This window comes from Anastrepha obliqua, chromosome 4 (genome assembly GCF_027943255.1).
Source record: "Anastrepha obliqua isolate idAnaObli1 chromosome 4, idAnaObli1_1.0, whole genome shotgun sequence".
NCBI classification, from domain to species: domain Eukaryota; kingdom Metazoa; phylum Arthropoda; class Insecta; order Diptera; family Tephritidae; genus Anastrepha; species Anastrepha obliqua.
In genome coordinates, this window is record NC_072895.1 from 97,789,383 (window position 1) to 97,817,239 (window position 27,857).

At 36.1% G+C, this 27,857-nt stretch overlaps 1 protein-coding gene and 1 non-coding gene across 9 annotated transcripts in view; one reads left to right on the forward strand and one right to left on the reverse strand.

Moving 5' to 3' along the window:
• Window positions 1–27,857, forward strand: part of LOC129246429 (kinesin-like protein unc-104) — a 166,260-nt gene that overhangs the window by 120,420 nt on the left and 17,983 nt on the right. For 7 of the 8 annotated variants that reach the window (XR_008582465.1, XR_008582464.1, XM_054885253.1 and 4 more), the window contains 7 exons: window positions 2,047–2,210; window positions 2,299–2,438; window positions 12,844–12,966; window positions 13,083–13,750; window positions 13,835–13,949; window positions 23,430–23,596; window positions 23,661–23,851. Coding sequence is in view for 6 of the 8 variants with exons in the window: in XM_054885253.1 (XP_054741228.1) it covers window positions 2,047–2,210; window positions 2,299–2,438; window positions 12,844–12,966; window positions 13,083–13,750; window positions 13,835–13,949; window positions 23,430–23,596; window positions 23,661–23,851 (1,568 nt within the window). In the remaining 2 variants the exon portion in view is untranslated. Of the gene's footprint in view, window positions 1–2,046; window positions 2,211–2,298; window positions 2,439–12,843; window positions 12,967–13,082; window positions 13,751–13,834; window positions 13,950–23,429; window positions 23,597–23,660; window positions 23,852–24,655; window positions 24,807–24,974; window positions 25,034–27,857 lie in introns of all 8 variants that reach the window. The other variant, XM_054885259.1, reaches the window with a different exon arrangement.
• On the reverse strand, window positions 14,044–14,116 carry Trnar-acg (transfer RNA arginine (anticodon ACG)). The gene has a single exon. It is a non-coding gene; the product is annotated as a tRNA-Arg (tRNA).

Consider the following 27,857-nt stretch of genomic DNA (forward strand, 5'->3'; position numbering starts at 1 on the left):
ACATTTAAATTCCTGATTTGAGTTCTGTGAACAACCTGATTTAGTTGAGTGACCGGCTTTGGATGAATTAGTTTACTCTGCCCGGGTGGTACTGTATATTAAGTAAAAATAAAATTTAAAATTTACTTAAACAAAAATTAAATTCAAATAAATTAAACTAAAATGAAATAAGTTAAATTGATTTTCATAAGAAAATTTAATGAAGTGTAACAAAAAAAATTAGATGAAAACAAAAGCCTAAATTAAATTAAGTAAAATGGAATTAGGTTTATTTAAAATAGATGGCATTAAATTTAGCTCATCTTCAAATATAAATACAAAAAAAAATTAAATAAAATAAAGAAATAAATTAAATGTTCATGTAAAGCAAATTGAATTAGTTGAATTAAATTAATTAAAGCAACATAATTGAAATTAAATGGTATAAAAAATAAAACAAAATAGAATAAACAATAATAAAAAAAATAAATTAATTGAATTAATTTTAATCAAATCACATAAAGAACTGCGAAACAATTAAATAAAATTTAAAAAAATTTCTAATTATACAAATTAAAAAAAAAATTAGAAAAATAATTGCAATAATTAAATTTATTCGAATTACATCAAAAGCTTAAAAAATAAAATACAATAAAAAGTAAGGAAACTAAGCAAATTGATTAAAGTAGTTAAATTAATTTTAATCAAATTACATAAACAACTTAAAAATAAAAAGTGCAATAAAAATTAAGAAGAATAATTTTAATTAAAATAAATTAATTAATTTAGACAAACTACAAACTACAAAAACTTAAAAATAAAAATAAAATAATTGAATAATTAAGAAAAATAATTCAATTAATAAAACTAATTAAATTAATTTTAATCAAATTACATAAAAACTAAAAAACATAAGAAAAATAATTAAATTAGTTTAAATTTAAACTTTATTTTTATCAAATTACCTAAAAACAAAAAAAATTAAATAAAATAATATATAAGAAAAATAATTAAATTAATTTAAATTTAAACTTTATTTTTATCAAATTACCTAAAAACAAAAAAAAATTAAATAAAATATAAGAAAAATAATTAAATTCATTTAAATTTAAAATTTATCTTAATCAAATAACATAAAAATCAAAAAAAAAAATGTTTAAATAAAAATTAAGAAAAATAATTAAATTAATTTAAATTTAAAATTAATTTTAATCAAATTACCTTAAACCCAAAAAAAAAATAACTAAATAAAAAATAAGAAAAATAATTAAATTTAAATTTATTTTAATCAAATAACATAAAAATAAAAAAAATTAAAAAAATACAATAAAAATTAAGAAAAATAAAAGAATTTATTTAAATTTAAAATTTATTTTAATCCTATTACATAAAAATCAAAAAAAAAAACTTTATAAAAAAATAAAATACAATAAAAATTAAGAAAAATAATTAAATTAATTTAGATTTAAAATTTATTTTTATCAAATAACATAAACAACTTAAAAATAAATAAAAAAATAGTTTAAAAATTAAGAGAAATAATTCAATTAATAAAACTAATTAAATTAATTTCAATCAAATTACATAAAAACTAAAAAAAAAATTTATATAAAAATAAGAAGACTAATTAAAATAGTTTAAATTAAAAATATATTTTAATTAAACAACATAAAAATAAAAAAAAATTAAAAAATAAAATAAAATACAATAAAAAATTTAAAATCTATTTTAATCAAATCGCATAAAAAAATTAAAATAAAAAAAAAACAATTTTAGATACATAAAATGAATACAGTTCATCACAAAATAATTTTAAACAAAAGATTTTCGAAACAATTTAAATTTAAAATTTATTTTAATCAACATATGTTAAAAAAAATTAAAATACAATTTTGGATACATAAAATCAATACAGTTCATCACAAAATTATATAAAACACAAGATTTTCTAAACAAACTCACAAATATCGGTTAACCATTCGTTTCATACAATTTCTCACAGTGTAGCCTTTTTCGAACATCCACAGCATTTTATTTCAATCTACTTTTCTATCAACACAATTCTAGGCGTCTAAGAACAAAAAATCGAAGAAAGCTGATTTCATACCATACCGCGATTCGGTGTTAACCTGGCTTTTGCGCGAAAATTTGGGTGGCAACTCTAAAACGGCTATGATTGCTGCTATCTCACCGGCTGATATTAACTACGATGAGACACTAAGTACATTGCGGTGAGTATGAACGGGCAAACTCAGCATCTTAAAAAAATTCTTCTTCATTTTTTAAGCTAAAACTAATTTTGCTTACTATTTTTTACAGTTACGCCGATCGCGCCAAACAGATCGTTTGCAAGGCCATCGTCAACGAGGATGCCAATGCCAAACTCATACGCGAACTCAAGGAAGAGATACAGAAGTTGCGCGACCTCTTGAAGGCCGAGGGTATTGAGGTGCAAGAAGGTAAGCGGGGCATGCACCTTTTATGCTGCTTAATAATTTTTTATTATTAAAAAATAAAAATAAAATTTTTTGTATAGTAAAATTAAAAAAAAAAAACTAACAAACCAAAAAACTAACAAACAAAAAAGCGCACTAATTTTCTGAAATTCGTAGAAAAACCTAACCTCTTCCAAAGAGTATGCAATTCTTATTATAATAAATTTATAAATTTCCGTTTACAAATTAAAACTAAAAAAATCATCAAATCAACTCTCACAAAATTCATGCGAGCGCCTTAAAATATGGGCTGAAAAAAATTCGATTGAAAAAGTCAACAAAGGAAGAGTAATAGCTCATAATTCATATTCATAGATTAATCGAAATTTCGTAAAATTAATTGCCTTTACTAAAAAATTTGATTAGTTTAAAAAAAATGAAAAAAAATCAGCAACTCAAGCCTATAGTCTAAAAATATTCTCATTTAGGCCCCGATGGTAAAGTGGTTTGTGAAAAGCGCGACCCGAATAGTAAGTAAAAATTCAAAAGCAAAAAAAAAAATTAAAAATAAATCAGCAATAATGCAATTTCCTTTATAAAATTATGCAAGGCTTTCCTAAAAAAAAAATGTAACATTAATTACTCGTAACTGAAATGCAATTTTATGCAACCGCAACCAGAAATTTAATTATGTGTCAGAAAAATAAGCGAAAATGAAAAACCCAAACACACGCACGCACATACACTGCCAATCTAACAATGGAAAATTGTGCCACGCACGCTTGCAGTATGAAACTTTGCAAAATTTACTTTTATGCCAGTAAAATATAGCAGCGAGCAAAAACAAAAAATTAATATGCATAGTCAAAGCTAACCTTAAAAACGCATAACCGCTAATTACCAGTCAATTAAAGCTGCCTCTTTGCATTTTGAGTTAATTTGTACTTCAATTCTACACTTTCGTATATGTATTAGCAAATTCGTGTGTGCCTGTGTGTGATCTAAAGTATGTGTCGGCGTGGTTGCCGCCAAAGCTACAATACACGCAAAATTATACAATTAATTGCCGAATTGTTGTGAATTGTCTCGCTTCCTGATGCGTCGAATAATATGTACTCCATAACCATATACGCTTACATACATACAAATAACCACAGATATAAAGTATTTTTGCCAAATATATTGTACTTGTTGTACTTGTTCTCGTAATCTCAACTATACTCATTCTTTTAATATGTATGCTTTGTTGTGAATCGGCACTCAATAATCCTAATTTATGTATTTGTTTGCAAATATATTCGATACTCTGCACATAACGACACTGGCGGTCATAAAAATAGCAGCCACGAATTTTACCACGAAAATGTGGCAAATTTTAAAAGTACATGAAAATATCAGCTTTACATTTTTTTGAAATGAAACTTCTTAAGCGTCGATGGACGAGCGAGAATGGAGAGTAAAATTTCAAGGCCATGTAACGTTTTGAGCATTTTCGTTCCGCGAGGGAGAAAAAAGATATAACGTAGAGGAAAAGGGGAGAGAGAGCTATACCTTATATATTTTATAATAATTTACCATCATAAATCCATCCATTTTCGGTTGATTATTTGCTGTTGACCGTCTGATATTTGATAGTTTATATTTTGTATTATTTTATTACGGGCATCAGTCACAACGCTCTGTTTAAATATCAGCTTATTTAAGGTTTTTCACAATGCAAATCCTTTACGTGGGTTTTCCGAATTGTTGCTACAATGAATGAAAAGCGTTAACCAAAAGATTTCAGATTGCTCAGACTTGAATACAGGGAAATATATTTCGACATATGTACTTACAATTTCTTAACTGCTGATGGTCGAGCAATCTTTTTGGTTTTAATTATTTCGTCCAAGCTCAGATCCATAGTCGTTACGTACCGTATTTCTTTTCTTCCTCGATAATTGGTAAATTAAGAATTTTTTAACTAATTTACCTTCAAATATTTCGAAAAAGAAACAAATTTGTCCCCGTGTACGTCTGTAAAAAAAGAGCCGATTGCGAATAGATAAAAGCAAGACACTTACGCCGGAGCAAATTTTATTTCAACGTTGCTGCAAGGTATTCACAAGGCAGATTCAATTTGAAGAATGTTTAAGAATTAACGCAGTTAAGGCCTCCGCTCACGGGTCGTATCGTCAGTGGCTTATCCGCACACAATGCAACTATCTATCGTGAAAGTACGAGTTGTTAATATGTCGAACGATGAAGGGGAATTTACTTGTAAATTTTGTCTATTTGTATTCTCTGCAAATGTTGTGAATTTATTTAGATATACATATATTCTTTCTCTCTCTCATTCTCTCTCGGAAATCTGCCTCTTTCTTTGTCTGCCTTGAAAGTTTCACTTCTGTTATGTGTAGTACGCCACACGCACTTTTTTTTTGGTATGCAATGCTTGGGACTCAAAGTGTTAATCAGCATCAGTCAACCACGTTGCTTAGCATCAGTCAGAAGTAGCTCTCACGTTGTTGTTGCCGTCTGAACAAGGACTAATTGAACGAGTGCGTGAATACGTTTAAAATGAACAGCAGAATTCTGCTGCCGATTCCTCGGTGACGTGACAGCCGAAGTTACTCGCTCAATTTCGTTTTTCACCATAGCTGAAGGCCAAACCTGGTAATCTATCATCCTTGGGGTCCAATTCACCAGAACGGAATTTCTGCCCACGCAGCCAGTATAGTTACACAATAAGTGAGTCTTCAAGCGAATTAGAAGAAAATAGCAGAATTTGCCGATAGGTGGCGCTGTGTTTGAGATATCTCTAAATGTCGTATTTATGGTCCGCTTTCGCTTAAATAAAAAAAAATCTCTTACCTGTGGTAGGTACACGAAGAAAAGTATTGTGTTCAAACATTTACTCGATAGGTGGCGCTGTGGTCGAGATATCTCTAAAAATCGTATTCGTCATCCGATTTGGCTCAATTTCAAAACATGAAGATAAATATTTTATGCCTAAATTGATTGAGCCGCATCGAAATAGGGTCATGTTTGCAAACGTTTACAAGCGTCTTAGAAATATAATGGAAAAGGGTAGGAGATACATAGTGCGAGCTGGGCTACGAAGTTACCGGAAAACTATAAAAGATAGCGTTGCCACCTATAAATATATTTTGTGTATATCCTTGTTCACTCCGCTCGGGAGTATAGGGTCTCGACAAGACTCTTCCATCGTACACGGTTCTCGGCTGTTGTTTTTGGGCCGCCCCGTGTAATGTCGGCATCCGCTAGTTGGCGCAACATCGATCTTCGCCAAGTGAACTTTGGCCGACAGTAACCACTGCTCTCTTGCCAGTGCCCTTCCAGTCCAGTGCCTAAGCGTGTGGCCTATCCATCGCCACTTTCTGTGTTTTGATTTGCCATAGGATAAGATGCTCATTCGTTGCTTTCCACGGCGCGTCCTTGCTGATGGTGTTCGGCCAGAATATTCTACAGATGATGCGGAGCTATTTGTTGATGTGCCTCTGTGTCATGGTGTTGGAGACCAGCTATGTACAGTACAGACTTCATACACGAGCTGAATATTCGTAGTTTAGTGCGGCCGGAGATTTGCGAACTCGCCCATACTGTATGCAGTCGTTCAGACTCCGCTCTTGCTTTATTTAGCCTGCGGTTGACATCTTCATCTGCTCTGCCGTCTGTCGTGATAGTGCAGCTGAAGTAGCAGAAGCTTTCGATGAATTCCACCGGACACCCATCAACCTTTATAGGCCTTGCTTTATTGTGGTTCTCATAGCCTTGGTCTTGGCGAAGTTGACTGCCAGTCCGACATTGCGTGTCCGCTTTCGGTTGAATGTCAGTGAGTTTATGAGAGAGGAGGCAAATGCCATCGGTGAAGTCCAAATCCTCAAGATGTCTTGTGAAACTCCATACGATGCATCTTTTTTGCAGGGTCGATGGGTTAACGTCATCTAGGACAATGGCGAAGAGATTGGGCGATAGAAATACACTCGCAGATTTGCCATTGTCTGCTGTGGGGCAACCTTTATTAGAAAAAACTTCCTCTATCATTTGGCGTTTCATAGCCAGGGTAGTCACTACCAAACCATTCGGCTACGGCGTTGCCACCTGCACTCGAATAATTCGCTTGTCGAAAAATATCCTTCAAAAAACGCACTTAAACTTGCCGACTAGTTTACAAAAATTTTTTTTTTTATAACGAGCCCATAACTACGAGCATTTCCGTAAAGATATAAAAGACGGAAATTTTTATTTGCTCATTATACACCATTTTTGCATAAAAGCCCCATCACACAAACCAAAAACAGTTTTAAAGGTTTTTGTGGATACTCTTCGCCATCGAGTCAGGCCATCGCCCACTAGTTTGCATAGGTAGGTAGGTAGGTGAAATGGTAGGAGAAATTTTACCTGCACAGCCAAGTGATTTGATCTCCTCCTTACAGGAGTTTACTAACTTCGTTCTGCACCATAGCGTCCTCAGAGCCTTGATTGCGGCTTGACTATCGGAGAAAATGTTAATATCTCCCTCGCTCCCGCGTTCCCTAAACATTTTGCATGCTTGCAGGATCGCAAAGACTTCTGCTTAAGAAACACTAGAAGTGTTCGGCAGTTTAAAGGAGATAGATAAATTGGCTGATTTAGAGAAAACCCCTGCTCCGACTCCCGATTCCATCTCGGAACCGTCAGTGAAAACAGAGGTGCAAGCTTCGGTGCAGATTTTCCCCTCGATCCAATAATGCCTACTTGGAAAGAGTGCCCTGGCACGACCCTAAAACTCCAGTTTGCGAATAGAGAGTTCTGTCCCACGAAATTCGGTGTTAGCTGGCCAAAAATGCTACCATGTCCCTTGAGAGATTGGCTCCAGAGGTCAACCTCCTTTAACCTGATTGCACTTTGAGCTGCGATGGAAATAACGTAAAAGTCGATGGTAAGTAAATGCAAAACGACTAGTTTACCTAATTTCGATGCGTCTGTACCGCCCAAATGTGGTAACCGCACCATAAATTTGGCAACCGCACCAAATAGTCCATAAAATCTCTTATATGACATCAAACGATGGCTGAGTGAAATTCCACGAACATGAAGAGGCTTCTAAAGGCTTATCACATGAATTTAGCGATTTCGATTTTAGAAGCGCAGCCTTGTTGTCCGACTAAAAATGTGGTTACATACTGTTTTAAGGAGTAGATCGGTTGCGTGTCATACTCCATCTTTCCAATTGCTACCTTGGGCATTGAAATGCCATAAAAGACGCATTTTTAGTTAGCGTACTTACGAGGCAGCCTCTTAGGCAACCTCAGCCGGCTGACTTGGTGAGTCAAAGAGTTGGCTTTGTTTGGCCAAAAAGTGACAACTTTGATCCCTAATTAGAAAAAAAATAAGGTGTAAATCGCCGACTTATCTATGTGTATTTTGTTGGGTCCTGCCTATGTGGTTTCCTATGCGGATTTACCAAAAGAATTGCATGAAGTAGGAACTTTGATCCATCCTAAGAAATATGCAGCCGTAGACGCTCAAATCGCTAATACACCTGTATTTTGTTTTATCTCCTCTGCCAGAACACATTGTCGGAACTCTTTTGTTTTTTTTTTTTTGTTGTTCAATGAAATATGTTTTTCGAAACTTTCGCGCAATGGTTTCCTGCGTTTGTGGTTGCATCTCTGTCCTCTGCCCGCTTTTTTTAGATCGACCCACATCGCTTATGTCGCTATGTTTCTCCAAATCCTTCAATGCCTATGAGCTGTTGTTTTTTTTTTTTCTTTTTCATTTATAGCTTGTGATATAATGCGAAAACCTTCGCTCTATACAGTTTTTCCAAAATCTTAAAAGTTTTTATCAAATTTGCTTCTTTATTTTCAAGAAGTGGCCTGTAGCGCAGCTTTTACGACCGCCAGTGTATACAAATATGTGATAGTCGCGTGTGTGTGTGTATGTAATATTATGTGTTTTCCAATAATGCATATATCGGGTGTTTTTTTAAGAGCTTGAGAACTTAAAATGTTAATACCAAGGAGAAATATTTTTTTGGAATGAATTTTTTTATAATTTGGTAGATAGTTTCAGGGCATTAATTTTTTGAATATGATATTCGGCATATGTCACGTCCGTCACGGCTACGAACTACATAGTCCATTCGATCAAACAAATTTTTGACTACTTTTTCCTATGAACCTGGCCGTATGTCGTCAATGTTGGCATGAATATTGCAATAAATCGATTGTTGAGCGCGCAAGTTGTGCCGTCTTTTTGGAACCAAATGTCGTCTATGTTTAGCTGATTAATTTCTTGAAACAACAGTTCATTCAGCATGGCTCGATAGCGCTCGCCATCCACCGTAACGGCAGCTCCTTACTCGTTTCGCAAGAAGATGAGAACAGATGCTGCCGCTAGTACTCTATGAGCTTCGGGAACAAGCTTTTTTTTTATTTTTTTTAAGTAAATTTCCACCACAGTTTTGAAGCCTTGTTCTGGTGTTAAACGATTCATGATGACTTGCCAAAACTTACTGAACAGAAACGTCAACACAGTTTGCTATTTACTCTCAGCTGTCAAACCATAGTTTTCGATATCGATAGTTCTTATACAGCTAAAAAAACACCCGATACTTACAAATGTACATATGTATATGCACTTATATATATCAGATATGTATATACTCCCATTAATGTACTTATACATAGAGACAATTGCGTATTATCTACACGAAAACTTTCCAATCACTTTGCGCTTCCGCCATTTAAAAAAAATGTTAGTCTAAAAAATTATACATCCTTCATTTTCATTTATGTATGTATGTATGTATTTGGATTTAGTTTTGATATCTAGCTACTCATTTATGTGCAGACAAATTGGAACTACCACTCGATTGAGTTATGATGTTGAATTACTAGTCAGTCAGTTTACCTATCTCTTCCGGTTTTACCATAGATCCATTGTTGCTCTAAAGATATTCGTAGTGAGGTTTGCTTTCCAGTTGAACTCTGTGGCTTTTTTAACTTCAACAATAAATTAAGGCTCTTTTCTTTATTGATTTCGCTGGCCACCGCGAGACCGAAGCCAATGAGGCCACCGACGAGTTGGCAAGAAAAAGGCTGAAACCGTTGTTATGAGAACAGAATCAATGTCTGGCATTTTATATGAATAACTAAGCGAATTAAAAGCCCAAGAGAACGATAGGAGGGCTCAACTAGACAAAGTTCTTTCATTATCCGTTGAGTAGAAAATGCATTAAATTGCCAGGAAAAGCTGTCATCAGATCACTCACTGATTAGATTGACCGGTTAGTCAACTTCGACGATATGTGAAAACGATATTTTACAGTTAGTTTTCTTAACTGAAACAGATTATCAGATTATCATCTTTACCTGGAAGAATGATGACCCATCTGAGCATATTTTGGCCTTGGCCGAACAAAGATTGCACCCTTTTTTCCACCTTGCATAGTCCACCGCTGAACGTTAGGAATACGTCTACCAACGGGGATTTGTCACTCGTTACAAAGGCTGTAGGTATCTTGTGCAACTGATGCTATGTATTACTGGTATGCAACAACAACTTTTTTGATCGCAGTGCCGTTTTGTTCTGCTGAACACACATTTTTTTCTACCTATTTTCTTCTTTATTATTCTAATCATTAGGTGTTCTCTTGTATTTCCACTTTGCTTAAGCGAGACGTCTTATTTGTTTTGCGTTATTTCATGCACTCATCACAATTCTAAAAAGATGTATGAAGTTATGCGCTTGAAAGCAATTATCAGGTTCCTCTCATTGAGTGATTAAGGTCTAATAAAGAAGCCAGTAAACGAGTTCATCTATTATTCTGTAAAAAAGTTTTTCAAAAAATAAAAATTAATGATTAATTTTGCGCCACCTTGTACAGGGTGGCCCAAATAAGACCTACTACTACTACGCTGGCTGCTACTAGGCTGCATATGAATCCTCTAGTGAAAGTCTTCTTGCGTTAGCGCTTCCAGCCAGCTTGCCATTTTTTTCTTTTACAACCTGATCAGACTCAAATCTTACTACTTTTAATGCAGATCTCAAAGACAGAGGTCACATGGCGCAAGTTCTGATGAATAAGGCTGGTAGTCTACTATTGAGATTATAAACTTGTCTAATATCCTCTTAAAGTCACTGCATTGTGCCACTCCATTGTAACACTTACATTCCTCCAGCGTAATAACAAAAAAAAAACTATTATAAAGTTTTGAGAAGTGAGAGGCACTACATTAGAAAGAGCAGGCTTTAGGCTGAATAGCCGTTAATTGTGCGTGCAAACTCCTTCAAGCGAAAAATCAGCGCTCTGCTTGTTATTTAATGCCTCGAACATCCGAATTTGCCACCTGTGTCAAGATTAATAGAAATCAATGAATTTATTATCCATGTACATACATACATAAAAAATATTGTATATTGTAAATCCATACAAAAACAAATCTGACTGCTTCTATTGGATACTTTGGTTGATATTTTAAACGTTGATTTAGCACAGATTGGCCTGGAGAAATCAATATTATCAATTTGTACATATTCTGCCTGTGTATCATCACCTTTGTCTATAACTAAGATCATCAACGGAGTATTTAAGATTTATAAAAAAAATTAGATTTAAGGGGTAACACCACTGTGAACGCGTGAAAATTAAGTGATTTTCATGAATTTTTTTTTATAAGTAGGGACGATTATTTGAGGATCAGACAAATTATAATTTATTTAACATATATTCAACTATACTGACACAAATTTTTATTAAAAAATATTAAAAATTACAATTGTTATTAATATTAATGCAATGACGTCATAAAAACTGATGGACCCTGGTGGCCACGCTACAGCGGTGAAAAAACATCTGAAAGTAAAAAATCAAAAAAATTCTTAATATATACATCAATGGCTATCGTTGCACGTGGCGGTTTTTTTATTTATTTATTTTTTTGTTTTTTTTTTTTTTGAGAAAATGGTGCGGGTTTGAAAAATGAGTTTATGTTTTTACCCTTTTTTTGTTTTCGAAAGGCTTTGGAATTTTTAAAAACGGCTATGTACGTCTGTAGCCAATACATGTACAAAAACTAAAAAAAAACATTTAAGATCGGTTCATAAGTCGTCGAGAAATCGAGGCCACCGTGTTCAGAAAAGTCGTTTTGAGAAAAACGTGTTTAATATTTACATATTTTTGAATGTGTCTACTTTGAAAAAATGCAAAAACAATGGATTTTTTTAAAAATCACAGTGGTGTTCCCCCTTAATAAAAAAAATTAAAATTATAAGTAAAAGACTACACTAGAAACGATAGATTACAACGTGTAACAGTTCAAGTCACCCGGACAAATTTTATATGCACCTGAAGCATTAGATTTCATAAACCTGCTCTAACCACTATTAATTCGTAAGCCTACGATTTCTTCTCATATACACCCGGTTGCAGAATTATTAAAACACCACTATTGCCTTTTTTGTAAAAAAATAGTTCAGACTACAATAAAAATCATATAACGCAAAGTTTCAAACTTTGTATGAAAAATTTTTAAAAATTTCATAAAAATTTCGAAATTTGTGATCAAAATTTTTAGAATGTAGAATTTCCTGATATGCAGTTTTATAGTCCACTGAATTTTAGTATGACAAAGTGCAAGCCCCAAGTGACTACAAGAAACCTTTGATTTTTAGTAATTTTTTTTTCGCTGATGTGTTACACCTTTTCTTCCACACAAAGCACAGTCTCGCATTTATATGGAAGATTAAAATTTTTCAATTGATTTTTTTTGTTTTGGACACTTTTGGGGGATCATACTGATCGAGAATATCAAGACGCACATCTCACATAGGAAGAGCAGCTCGGCCAAGCACCCAGAAAGTGTGTTAGCACCAATTATATATAAATTTATAGGTATTACTTCCATAGAAGAAATTTTTCGGTATGAAAACTAGCAGCTTTCTTCTCTTCTTCTTAATTGGCGCGATAACCGCTTGCGCGATCTTGGCCGAGTTTAACAAAGCGCGCCAGTCGTTTCTTTCTCGTGCTAACCGGCGCCAATTGGACACACCAAGTGAAGACAAGTCCTTCTCCACCTGATCTTTCCAACGCAGAGGAGGCCTTCCTCTTCCTCTGGTACCACCAGCTGGTACCGCATCGAATACTTTCAAAGCCGAAGCTTTCTAGTCGTCTTAATTAAGATAATAACCAATAAAATTGTTTTTTTTTTAATCAATTTAATACTCCGTTGACGGTCCCTCACTTTAATATACTCACGCATACTTTACCTCCTTATGCATATGTAAATGCTTACATACAACTAGTTTACGTAACCTTTTCATATGAACTCGATACACGTTTTCGCTTTGCACGCTTCTCAATACATATTCGCTTTTACTTGAATACCGAATTATTAAAACTACTAAACATTTGTATCTAATATCATTTTTCATTATTTAGAAGATGAAATGACTAAATCGGGCAGTGGTCCGTTGAAATCACCAACAAAGGCACGCAATCGTAATGGTTCGACCACTGAAATGGCAGTGGATCAGCTGCAGGCCAGCGAGAAATTAATTGCAGGTAAGTGGCCGCAAAAGAATGAAGGAGTTGAAGAATGAATACTACTTCTCTAATTTTCTCGCTATGTCGTACATCGTTTACGCTTTGATCGTTTCAATTCTGTTTCTTTGCACTAGAACTCAACGAGACTTGGGAGGAGAAGCTCAAGCGCACCGAAGAGATTCGTCTGCAACGCGAGGCGATCTTTGCTGAAATGGGTGTAGCCGTGAAGGAGGATGGCGACACCGTCGGCGTATTCTCACCAAAGAAAACTCCACATTTAGTCAATCTGAATGAAGATCCGAATTTGTCGGAATGCCTGCTGTACTACATCAAAGATGGCATTACACGTTTGGGCACACACGAAGCCAATGTGCCACAGGATATACAATTATCGGGTTCACATATTTTGAAAGAACATTGCACTTTCGAGAATCGTAATAGTACCGTTACACTCATACCACACAAAGATGCTTTGGTATATTTGAATGGACGCAAGCTGGTCGAACCAGAGGTCTTGAAGACCGGTTCGCGTGTTATACTTGGCAAAAATCATGTATTTCGTTTTACCAATCCCGAACAAGCGCGTGAGTTGCGCGAAAAGATCACTGAGAATGCGGAGAATGAGAATGAGACAGAGAAGTGCGATACACAGCAGGTGGATTGGAATTTTGCGCAATGCGAATTATTGGAAAAGCAGGGTATCGATTTGAAGGCGGAAATGCAGAAGCGTTTGGATAATTTAGAGGAGCAGTACAAGCGCGAGAAAATGCAGGCCGATCAACAATTCGAAGAGCAGCGTAAGGTGAGTGGCAGGCTTATGGAGTGGGAGTCATAAAGTGCAATGTGACTAAATTGGATATGAATTTGTATTTTATGTGTTTTCCAGAACTATGAAGCTCGCATTGATGCGTTGCAGAAGCAAGTTGAAGAGCAATCGATGACTATGTCAATGTACAGCAGTTATTCACCAGAGGATTTCCACCAGGAGGAGGATTTATATAGTGAGTAAAAACAGAGCTGTTGATTGGGAATATTTTAAAGCAAAAAGTAAAATTAGGTTGAAATTTAAAATAAAACAAAAAAAATCGGTTTGCGCGACCCTGCCAGGAGTCGAACCTGGAATCTTCTGATCCGTAGTCAGACGCGTTATCCATTGCGCCACAGGGCCGATAAATATAAAATATGCACACACGCATGTTCAGCACAATCAAGTTTGCGCTCTCTTTCTCTCTTTGCTTGTACGAAAGTTGTTAACGAAAAGCTTGCACAGTTTAGCAGCCAAGACAACTGTTGTATATTTGAGGGTAGAGCATGAGGTGTAACAGTTTGAAAGCCCTTCCACGCAGCAGTGATGTTGACTACTTCGTGCGTTTTCGTTTGAGCTGTAAGAAATTTTATGGTTGCACAACAACTTTGTTGGTACTTCTTTCATACCCGGCACATTATTATGATTATTATTATTAATTGATTTATTTATAACAAGCGCGTGGAATTGAAATATGTAGGCGTGCGGCTTCTCTTAATTGCTACGCTAATCGTACAGTGACTGGGTAACTGTTGGAATTATTTCCATTAAGAAGTAAAACATCTTTTTCATCACACTTATGGCAGGGTAAAACCAGAGCCACTGTCTTGAGCTTGACCTGAGACGCAGCTAGTAGTTTATTTTAAAAACATAATTTGTTTCAGTAAAAAATCGAGTTTCGCTTTATTTACACTTACAAATGAGTATTCAATTTTAGAAAAAAAAACTTCCTTACAAATTTAATTGAAAGTTGGCATATACAGTGACTCACAGCTTATTTGATGCAGGAAATACTTTTTTAGAAAAAAGAAAATGACTCGATGTTTATTATTATAAAGGGTGATTTTTTAAGAGCTATAGGAAAGTTTAACAAAAAAAAACACACGTAAAATTCAGAAAAATGTATGAAATTTTTATTTACATCGCTAGTACAGTCCATATAATTTAATGTTTGAAGATTATTTCATGAAAATGTTGACCGCGACTGCGCTTCAAATGGTCCATCAGCTTAGTCCAATTTTGGCATACTCTTTCCAATGTGGCTGGTATCTCACATATAAATTCTTTAATGTTGTCTTCCAATGCGTTAACTGAAGCAGGCTTGTCTGAATAGATATGAGCTTTAACATAGCCTCACAAAAAATAATCTAAAGGCGTTATATCGCACGATCTGGGTGGCCAATTGACAGGTCCCGAACGGGAAATAAAATGTTCACCGAACTCTCCTCTCAACAAGTCCATTGTTACGCGTGCTGTGTGGCATGTGGCACCGTCTTGCTGAAAGCACATGTCTTGCCTTTTCGGCAAAAAAAAAGTTGGATATAATTTCATGGTAGCGCTCACCATTCACAGTTACGTTACGATTCGCAACATCTTTGAAGAAGTACGGTCCAATGATACCTCCAGCCCATAAATCGCACCAAACTGTGACCTTTTCTGGATACATTAATAGCTCGTGCAATTCTTCTGGCTGATCTTCACTCCAAAATCAACAATTCTGCTTATTTACGAACACAATTTTTGATAAAAAAGTGGATCTTCGGCCAACTTTCCAAGAGCCCATTCACCAAAAATTCTGCGTTGCGGTAGGTCGTTCGGCTTCAATTCTTACACCAGCTGTATTTTGAAAGGCTTCACACCTAAATCCCTTCTCAAAATTTTCCACGTTGTTGAGTAGCAGAGACCCAATTGCTGCGAACGGCGACGAATCGATAATTGATGGTCATCATTAACACTGGCCGATACAGCTGCCCTATTTTCTTCAGTTCGCACTCTACGTAAGCGTATTGGTGGTTTGATGTCCAATAATGTAAATTCGGTTCTAAATTTAGTCAGAATAGCTCGAATAGCCACTTCAGTGGGTCGATTAAACTGACCATAAAATGGAAGAAGCGCGCGATAAACTTTCTTAACAGAACACGCATTTTTATAATAAAATTCAATGATTTGCAAGCGTTGTTCGTTTATAAGACGATTCATGGTTAAATTATAGACCAAACTGAAGATGTTTGACAGTGAAACAAAACACGAAACGTGCGTCAGCTGTTTAAACCAAGTGTTTAAAAAGATAAAAGCTAAAAAATCACCCGTTACATATCTCATTACAAGTCATATACATTTTTTTTATTACATTTAGAACTGCAGAAAGAACAATAACAAAAACAAAGCTTGCTGAAAAAATATAGAAACAAATAGTTTTCTCATCAAAATATGCTCACAGCTCATGATTCAATGATAAAAAGTTTGCTCAGTAAGCAGCTTTCTCGTTCTCTCACATCGGCTCTCTTAGCAAGGCACTGGGTTGCTAGCTTTAGATATTTTGAGTAAAACTGGAGGAAACGTAAAATTTGTAGAAAAAACATTTCATTTTCAAAATAGTCCGCTTATGAGCAACAACTCGCTAAAGAGTTTTCATACCGATGACTATGGTAGTTTGACACGAAATACATACCGCTTAAGTCAGAACATAATATAGTATAATAATTGATGCAATCCGAGATCGATGAGTGGAGAATTTACAAAGCTTTATTTGTTAGGATGTGGTGATCTAGTCGGATTTCATATTTTGCAAAGAGCTAGCATTTCCCGAAGAGTTACAACAGGAATAATAATTGGATAGTCCCGACGCGATCGGTAACATTGCATACTTCATTATAAAAAAGTTGGGATTGACGGAACTTGTTTCCAATGAGCCCACCTTCCCCTGGATGGATGAAGTGTCCAGAGGAGGCTTAGCAAAACGCAATACCAACATGAAAAAGCTCCTCATAAAAAGAGGTTATCTGTAAAGTCGGTTTACTGACGACGGTTTAACGTGACAACGTCATAAGAAAATATTGATGGAATGGTTGCAATTTTCAAAACAAAATTTTAATTTTATTTGTTTGATAGATATTTTGTATGGATAGGAGGAGGTAAATGGAGTTGCAATGGAATAGGTGAAGTTACATTTACACAAAAGTGAAAAATGACGAAACATTTATCAAATTCATGAAAGATATCTTCAATTTCGATTGTGCATCAGACGTTAATAAGTCAACAACACTAAGAGGCACCATCATCGATTTGCCTTTTTCAAGACACTTTACACTCGAAACACTCCCTTTCATTTCCTACTTTTTCTCAACAGAGAAATGGTTCATTACCATGCACACAGTAAGAAGGCATATGCAAATACAAGTATGTGTATTTATATACAAATGCGCATATACATACATATATATGCTCACTCAAGTAGGACAGAGCCAGATGCCGAACGTTGCCGAACGCGGGAGCCGATTGTGCTCTTTGTCGTTCGTTCCGCGCTCTCGCTTGCAGTTCAAGCACATTAGCTTACATTTGCTTGCGTACGGAATAGATTCGTATATTTGATATGTCCATATGATTTGTATGCATCTTTACATATAGATTTGTTCTTTTTGAAAATTGCGCGAAATTGTATATATATATGCATATTTATATACAAAACATATATTAGTATACAACATATCTTATAAGGTATGTGGTAAATATTACCATACATTTTTTCCTTCATATATAATAAAAAATTAATAATAATAACATTAAAACAACAGGTATTATTAACAAACTTGGTTTTATTTTAAATTCTTCAAGTAAATCAAATTAATAATAATCAATAAGAAGGCATATGCAAATACAAATACGTGAATTTATATATGTGCATATGCGCATATACATACATATATACGCTCACTTAAGTAGGAGAGAGCAAGATGTCGAACGTTGCCGTTCGTTTGCTTTGTCGTTCGTTCCGCGCTTTCGCTTGCAGTTCATTCAAGGTAACGACAAATGAGCAAGGTAACGACAAATGAGCAAGGTAAGGACAAATGAGCAAGGTAACAACACATTTTTTCGTGCGTGCAGCCGGCTAAATCGAATTATAAGACGTTATCAAAAGGGTGTACGCGCCAATTATATATTTCTTTTTAACAAAATAGTTTCATATTGGCGAAGCTTCGCAACTTCGCGATCAGTTTTAACTTTAATAATTAATTCACAAAATAAAATCTGCGATTAGGTGAAATAATTTTTTGTTTTAATATTAGACGTGGCAATTTCCGCTAATAACTTCTATTTGTACCATTAATTACATTCAAATATTAATTTAAATTTATTTTTTAAACCATTCGCAGTTTGTTTCCATTTAAGTAAGAAAATACTTTTTTGCTACCATTTTTACCAAAAAGGATTTAATTTGTTCCACATTATTCACCGTCTTAAATGCAATCTTTTGTAAAGGAATGGCAAAAATCGAATGTCACTAGTGAGCAGTTGAAAGTTGAAAAAATTTAAATTTTTTTAAATGGGCATTATAAAGAGGGCTAAGCTAACGAAAACTTTGCAGATTTTGTTGCTATTAGTTCCTCAACTGTCCAGCACTTTATAGAAAGGTTTCGCCACGAAAACAGGATAAAAGATAAGGGCAGCTCCAAATAAAATATTTAATGATGCATATAAGAAGTGGATTGTTCGTAAAGTTAAAGAAAAACGCGATTTAAGCGCTTCAAAATTAACGAACGAAGTCGAAAAATAGATCTTTTTTTTCGGGATGACGCCCGTGTAGAGGACACTCTGGTGAGTACTGCTATACCGTCATAGCAGTATGCATGACTTGTAGCCTCACAGCTACACCTACGTACTAAACACCTCTCCACTATCACTCTCCGCGCGGAACTGTCCAAGAAGGAATTACCTCACGGGGCTGGTTAGCTCATAGGCTGCTAGTTATATCGTCTACGAACTTCCGCGCGTCTTAGATCATTGTGGATATATTTTGTCACTCGATTTTAGGATAAAATAATAGGACTATGTTTAAGTTCGTGCGGTTTTTTTTTCGAAATTTGAAACTTTATTGACGTAAAATGGTTACAAATTTAATATTCAAAGTATTGTCCATCGCTTACTACTACTTTTTCCCATCTTTCTGGCAATTCACGGATTCCCTTTGTGAAAAATTCGGTCGGTTTTGCCGCAATCCACGAATCGATCCATTTTTTGACTTCATCGTAATTACGGAAGTGCTGGTCAGCCAGGCCATGTTGCATCGATCGGAAGAGATAGTAATCGGATGGCGCAAGGTCTGGACTATACGGCGGGGGGGGTAGGACATCCCATTTGAGCGTTTCTAAGTATGTTTTGACCACTTGTGCAACATGTGGCCGAGCATTGTCATGTTGCAAAATAACTTTGTCGTGTCTATCGGCGTATTGCGGCCGTTTTTCTCGCAGTGCTCGGCTCAAACGCATCAATTGTCGTCGGTAGACATCCCCCGTAATCGTTTCATTCGGTTTCAGTAGCTCATAATATACAACACCCAGCTGGTCCCACCAGATACACAGCATAACCTTCAGGCCATGAATATTCTGCGCCGACGTCGATGTTGAAGCATGGCCAGGGTATCCATACGTTGCCCGACGTTTTGGATTGTCGTAATGGACCCACTTTTCATCGCCAGTCACAATTCGATGCAAAAAACCCTTTCTTTTGTGCCGTTGAAGCAGTTGTTCGCATGCCATAAAACGGCGTTCAACGTCTCTTGGCTTCAATTCATACGGCACCCAATGGCCTACCTTTCGGATCATTCCCATGGCTTTTAAACGTTTGGAAATGGTTGATTGATCAACTCCCAAAGTTTTTGCAACCTCTTCTTGCGTTTGAGCCGGATCTTGATCGAGCAATTCCTCCAATTCGGTATCCATGAACTTTGGCGGCGCACCCTCGCGTTCTTCGTCTTCCAAGCCAAAATCACCACTTTTAAAGCGTGCAAACCACTTCTGGCACGTTCGCTCAGCTAGAGCATGCTCACCATAAACTTCCACCAAGATACGATGACTTTCGGCTGCTTTTTTCTTCATATTAAAATAATGAAGAAGAATTCCCCGCAAAAACACATTATTTGGCACGAAATTCGACATTTTCAAGTGTGGTAAAAATATTGTTGTTTACGCTTCAAATAAAAAACTTATACTGACGTTTGTGCCTTACGACAGTAGCTCTCCAATGAATGTTTGGAAATGTGGATCGATGGAATAATAATCAAGTTACGCCATCTGTTGTAAAACCGCACGAACTTATCGATAGACCTATTAATATTTTCTCCATTTAATATAGCACAGGTTTATGGAGCATAGCGTGGGCATTGAAACAAGATGTGATCAGCGTTTTCTTCCCTATCCGTGCGAATTGAGCAGTTTGGGGAACTGCCATAGCCGAATCTATGGAGGTATTTTCGAAACACTCCGTACCCTGAAAGCAATTGGGTTAGGTGGAAGTTTGTTTCTCCATAGTTCCTTTTTAACCCCTTCGTAAGAATGGGTATTACCCCATGTGTCCATCTACCTTTCGCTGATCTGTTCCACCGGTCATGCCAGTGGGCGATCGAACGACGACTTCCTTCTTCTGCAATAGTTTTACGACTTGCTCTACCGTCGTGTTCAGATAGCTTTATATACATTCTCTGCATTTCTTCCGCCAAAATGTCTACGGCGACTAGCCCTGCTATAACGAAGGTATAATTGCCCGAAATTGTACCTAAGCCGCAGATAGTTCGCAAAGCGCTTAGCCGATAGACGGCATCAGCTCAGATCGGTGCGGCATACAAGAGAACCGAGCTGACTACCTTGCTATATAGTATTATTTTGCTGTGGCTAGGTCCGCCAATGTTTGGCATTATTCGCGACAGACAGAACTGCACCCTCGATGCCTTCTTCACAGAGTATTCCAGGAGTGTTTTGAAGTTTAAACGGCTGTCAACCATCACTCCTAGGTATTTTATAGTGAGTTTTGAAGTAATGGTTACAGACCCAACCAGGCAAGATCTGTAACCCTGAAACTGTTCGTAGAGTTCTGCGGGAAGAAAATTTACATGGAAGGACTGCTCGAAATGAGCCGTTGATTAATGCTCGTAATAGAAAACAAAGTATAGAGTTTTGCAGACAACATTTGAACAAATACATTTCGTTCTGGAAGTCCGTTGTTTTTGCAGATGCAAGCAAATTTAACCTTTTCAGGTCTGATGGGAAGTCATGCGTTTGGAGAAAACCAAACACCGCGCTTCAACCATGTAATTTGCGCTCTACAGTTAAACACCGCCGGGGTTTGTGTGATGGTATGGGGTTGCATGTTCTCTTCAGGTGTCGGAAATTTAACATTTATCGAAGGAAACATGAATCAAGAGATGTATCTGGATCTGCTAAAAGATAATTTAGTGCAAAATGAGGATAAAACAGGCTTTAGCGATTCGTTTAGGTTCTACCAAGACAACGATCCCAAGCATACGTCTGGTATTGTGAAAACTTGGCTTATCTGGAACTGCCCACATGTAGTACATACACCTGCACATAGTCCAGATCTCAACCTTATTGAGAATGTTTGGTGAGTGTTGGAAAATAAAATAAGAAACAACAATATTTCTCATGCTTCTGATCTGAAACGAGCACTACAGGAAGAATGGGATAAAATTAGTTCCGATTATACAGCAAAACTTGTAGAATCTATGAATTCCCGATTAAAAGCTGTTCTGAATCAAAGGGGATACCCCACCAAGTATTAGGCGTAATCATGAAATCGAAATATTATGGTGTTTATGTTTTTTGAATACTTTTAATGTAGTGCATCATTTAAGCTGTGACCTCAAAATTGTGACTGAATTATTTTAATTTGCCATATCTAAGTTATGAAGAAACATTTTTTTGTTATTTTTTGTTATTAAATAAAAATAAATATAAAATAAATTATAATACAATAACATAAATTCGGCTGGTAAAAAATATTAAATTTTTTTCCTTAATGAAATACCATAAAATAGTATAATACAATAACATAAATTCGGCTGGTAAAAAATATTAAATTTTTTTCTTTAATGAAATACCATAAAATAGGTATATTTGATATTTTTATGATTTTTTTTTTGACTATATCAAATAAGCTGTGAGTCACTGTATGTATATAGTACAAGTTGGCACCAAATTAGTCAACCATTTTCGTTTTTAAATAACTTTTTTACTAAATAACAAACTACTAAATAAAAAAATAAAAAAAATATTTGTAGTGATGGAAATCTTTATTTTGATCTTTAGACACTCCATTACTTGCCTCTTTACTTACTGCAACTATTCAGTTCACAAGCGTCAAATATAATTGATGTACGATGCCATTTGCAAAAATTCAAATTCTCCCGATAGGTTGATTATTGTTTTTCTATGCGTAGCAGCTTGCCCGGAGAACTAAACATTTGTATTTTTATGCTCTATTTTGCACTTTATAACCACCTGAAAATGCTTATACGTGAAACTGACTAAATTTTGTGTTATTTCGCGAGAAATTTCTGCTCATTTTTTCATTTCTTATAAGATCTAATTTGCTGAATGTCTTATAGTAGATAGATTGCAAATAAAGTAAGTTATAAAAAAAAAAAATTCAAGACTTTTAAATGCCACTTTGTCAGCTTACGAGTCGTTTCTATCTAAAGATTCCAATAAATACTCGCGAGATATTTCAAGGAAGGGGAGTCCAAGAATGGAAGAATAAAATATTGCTCAGATTGAAATATAATTTTTAAAAGATTTTAGTCTTAATTTGATTGATATGAACTGCTGATGAGGGATAACTAAGTGGAAGGTGTGAAAATAGCAAAATAAAAAAGAATAAAAAAAATCTTAGTATTAAATAACGTAAACATAAGAGGTGAGATATCAAAGCATTTTTGAAAATCGGCTATTAACTTCGGCTATTCACTTTTTACAGCAGAAATATTATAGAATGTCTACCATTGCCTGCCGTCTAATGGCTATTTCCAACATTTTGTTGCCTCATTTTACTAGGATTCAGGATGTACCGCCGATATATCAATGGCAAACATATTTGGCTGCGAAAGTTTTTTCATTCCTCGAGATTATCAACCGAGCGCTACTGAGACCATCGAAGGCACTTTCATCCCATTGCAGCCATTATTTGTTATCTGCTAGTTGTCAAAAGGCCAGAGTTAGTCTTGATTAGGGGTTTTTTTGTTGAAAATACTTAACTTTCTTAATTTGAAAGGTCTGCGGGGAAATGTTCTTCGCATGCTAATGAAAGTGCAATTATAATCATAGCTAAAATTTTGAAAGACGTTGTTTTAGGTGAGGCACACAAAGGTCATTCGGCTTATGAAGGCATTACGCATCACATTCGGCATTAGAGTCTAAAGAAGCTGACTTTATTGAGCGAAAGAAGCAAAAGTGAAGACACTCAGACGTGGTATTGTTCAGTTGACTCTGTGCAGCAGCTAATGTCCCTAGTACATCACACCTTGGCTTTTTATTGCGCTTAAAGTGAAATATATGATTTTTATAATACAACAAATTTTCTTACCACTTGAACATTTTTGCACGATTCGCATCACTCGCCAGGCATTGGTCTTCAAGTTTTGACTTTTTGTTTTTCAAATTTCTTACAGCCAATCCTCTCTACGAATCATGCTGGACTGCACGAGAGGCCGGTTTAGCTGCCTGGGCATTCCGCAAATGGCGTTACCACCAATTCACTTCGCTGCGCGATGATCTCTGGGGTAATGCCATATTCTTGAAGGAGGCTAATGCCATATCGGTGGAGTTGAAAAAGAAGGTGGGTTTGTCATAACTTTCTTGTTGTTTTTGTGATTTTTTACGCTTTGAATTCGAATGAACAGGTACAATTTCAATTCACACTGCTCACCGACACCCTCTACTCACCGCTACCACCTGAACTGGCTTCAGCTGCTTCGCCATTGCAAAACGAGGATGAATTTGGCGCGCCACCAGTTTCGAAAACTATTGTGGCTGTGGAGGTGACCGACACCAAAAATGGTGCCACACACTATTGGTCGTTGGAGAAATTGCGGTAAGTAGAGTAAGCGAGCAGATAGAGCGAAAAACACTGAAAAAAAAAAATTTATATTTGTTTTGAATGAAAAAGTTAGTTCAATGTCTTCACACATGCATTTGAGTTCTCGAAATCACAATCATTGTTTTTGGTATTTAATTTTCATTTATATTCTTTGCGTGAAAATGCAGCACTGATTTTGTTAAGGTAGAGACAAAATCTAGTATATTTTGGTCCTCAAAGGCATTTTAAGCAAATCGATGAAGGGGTAATGAAACACATTTCTGTTTTAGAATTTTTTTTGTTGTTAATTTATGTTTAGTTAAGAAATTTTATATTTAATTTTTGGAACGTGCATGGTGGTTGTTTGAATAGAATTCAATTTAAAAAATTAATTGAAAAGCTTTTTTTAGAGCTTAAAGTCAAAGTTTTAAGTGCAACAGAAAGCATTGATTTTCGCGCATTGTGTGACAATAAATCATGCAAAGTATTGTCGTCTGCAATGCTACCACCATTAACGCTGCGCACTGCATTCACTCTCATATCACTGAATGACATGCATACATACATACCTATATCACGATTTCACTGAATGTACCTCTCATTACCCTTTTGCAACCCCTAGAAAAGTGGCACTCCAAGTCTGGCCTTTACTAACAAAATTTTGTGTATTTTTATTTTTAATTTCTTTTTCTCTCTCTCTCTCCCGCTCTCACCGTAACCCCTCATAAACATTTCCTCAACGTTTCTCCTGCCCTTCTAAAAAAAAAATTAAAAATAAATACAACAACAACAACACATGCATACTTGAAATTCAATCAGCTATCGCTTGGAGTTGATGCGCCAAATTTACAATGTCGAGAGTCCGCCATCATCTATGCTCTACGATACAACCTCACTATGCGGCGATAGCGCACTGATTCCCACAGAGGCTCTACACTACGATGGCATTATACCATATACAACCACTACAGTTTCTTCGCACTATAGCTCGTTCTCCACTCCTATTCCCGATTCATGCCTCACATACCCCCAATCCCAAATACAATCTCACGATTACACTACATTGTCGTCGTCGTCGTCGTCGTTGTTGGCGTCTAAAAACGATAGCCTATCGCCAGCGATTCATGCGAGTACGAAGAGAGATGGTATTGGCGGTTCACCATCCCGTCTGTCATTGGCTAATCTAATGCCGTCTAGGTCTGCTTTCATTTTCGCTCAAACGAGGTTTTAATTTCAACATTTATTATATTATATATTTCAAAAGCTCTCTGCTTGCTAATCGTTTCTTTGTTGTTGATTATTATTTAAACATATTTGTATTAGTATTGTTAAGCTTCTTATGAGTACTTTATTTCAAATTTGCAAATTATACCGAGTTGTGAAAGTTTACCACAGAGGCGTTCACAGTTCTTGAACCTTTACGGAATATACACGAGCTCTATCTCGTCTAGCATATTGAAGATTACAGTTCTTAGAGCAGACTATATAGCTTTCGTGACCGAACTTTAAGTCTATTGCAGCTTTTAGAGTAGGCTCTCAATGCTCATTGATCGAATTCTTAAGTCTGTTGCAACTAAATACCTATAGCAAAATCTAGTGCCTTCATGACCATGTTTTAAAGATCACTACATATTACAGCTCTTAAAGCAGACCTTAAATATTCGTGATCCAAGTCTTAAGTCCATTGTAGATAATGCTCTTAGAGTAAGCTCTTCGCTATCAAACTCTAGGATCTATTACAGATTACAGTTCTTAGATTAGACCTGAGAAGCTTAACAGTCGAACTCTTAGATTATTCTTTATGAGGTTTACACTTCGACCTCATGGTCTTTTCTGCCCTCTATTCATCACCGCACCTCAACCAGACCCAGTCCCCTTATTAAACTCAGGTTGGAGCTGGGTTGGATTGAGCATATGTGCCTTTCTTCTGGCTGCAGTTGGTCAAGCTGTCTCAACCTTTTCCGCGCTGTAGCGATGGATTCCAGGAGAAGGTACATTGGAGTCTTCGATCGAACTCTTTAAGTGGGTTTTCCAATAAGAGGTGTTATTGCCGTGAAAGATCAATGGTTTCGTTACTTGTGTGTGGCACGTAGCGCCGTCTTGTTGAAAATAAACGTTGTCCAGATCAATATCATCCAATTCCGGCCATAAAAAATCTGTAATCATCTCTCGATAGCGCAATCCATTCACCGTAACAGTTGCTCCAGCTTCATTTTTGAAAAAGTAAGGGCCAATGACTCCGCCGGACCATAAACCGCACCAAACAGTCACACGTTGAGGATACAGAGGCTTTTCAACAATAACTCTTGGATTTTCTGAGTCTCAGATCCGGCAATTTTACTTATTGACGAAGCCACCGAGGTGGAAATGGGCCTCATCACTCAAGATAGTTTTTCGATAGAATTCCGGATCATTTTCATGCATTTCAACAACCCAATCAGCAAAGACACGACGTTGTTGATAATCGGCCGGCTTGAGTTCTTGTGTTAACTCGACTTTATAAGCCTTAAAACCCAAATCTTTAGGCAAAATACGGTGTAATGACGTTTGTGGAATGCCTATTTCCAAAGAACGACGAGGAATGGACAAATCTGGGTTTTCTTCAACACTTTCGGCTACAACAGCAATATTTTCGGGTGTTCTTGAGCGACGTGCACGGGTTTTATTCTTCACATCAACTTACAACTTATCACAACAGCTCGAATTTTTCACCAATTCCTCTATTGCCGTCCGACACGGTGCTTCACGATGACCCAAAAATGTTCGAGTGTTACGAACCGTCTCTGCCAAATTTTCACAAATTTTAATGGTGAATTTTAATCATTTCAATGCGTTGTTTAAGCGTGTATCGTTACATTTTTACTAATGGCGTAGTTTCTACTGTCAAATATTAAAAAATGACAGCTTCAGTGACAAAAGTGACATCTACCGAAATAGCGGGCTATTCAAAATAACACCTGTTATTGGAAAACCCTTTATATTGTAGACTATAGCTCCTAGCGTCTTTCTGTTCAATCGCTTGAACTGTGATTAAAGCTCAGGTGAGCATCTTTAGCAAGCTCTCAGCTATCAAAATCGAAGGTCTATTACAGATTGCAGTTCTTAGATTAGACCTGAGAAGTTTATAGCTCCTAGTGCCTTTCTGATCGAACTCTTGAGCTGTGAGATACTTAGATGAGTATCTTTAGCAAGCGCATTGAGATCATAAAAGTTGTGAGCAAAGTTTTCGCGAGTGGACTAACTCTCGTTGGAACTGCAGGTGGACATTTATGTCGCCCATTGTATGACTGTTAGATGATGTACATATGTAATTCAAAAGATGTGCAAAGATCGACAAATATTGCTTCGAGTCTAGAATCTACTAAAGCGAATAAGTGAGATATTTGAAAAAAAAAACATAGAAGATCTCAGTTTAGAAAAATTGGGAAGTTTTACTCATAAGCTTAAGTCATTGATGGGCAGCACTTCACTTTGCTCGTAAGGTTGTATGCTATGAGGGAAGATTATATTAGGTTATGCTAAACACGGTTGTTCATCGTGTAGTGGAATCCACTCGGGGCCTAAATAATATTACAGTTACTAAGCCGTTGCCGTAGCCGAATAGGCTGGGGCATCAAACATCCATACGCCCATGTGAGAGGAACCTGAGAGCATGTCACACATACCACTGGTATGACGGCACTGAGACATTAGAAGACGAGCCTATTGCATTAAGCTGACTACAAATATGGTGGATCCAGACGTGGGTGAATAGTATTGGTCCATTTAATGGACACCGTTCTGGGCCTTCCCGAAGTAATGCAAGGTAGTTCCGGGAAGGGAGTCTCCCCAGAAGAGGAGGAGGGATTGTTTTAGTGGCTACACCATTCGACGCATTTGACGACGCACACCATAAATAGGAGGAGGAGCTCGCCAATTGTGTACGCGCCAATTATATATAAGCAAATAAGAAAAAAATGATGTTGCTGTTATTCAAGTAGCATTCACATTTGCCATAAATGTACGCGGAATACTGCTGGAG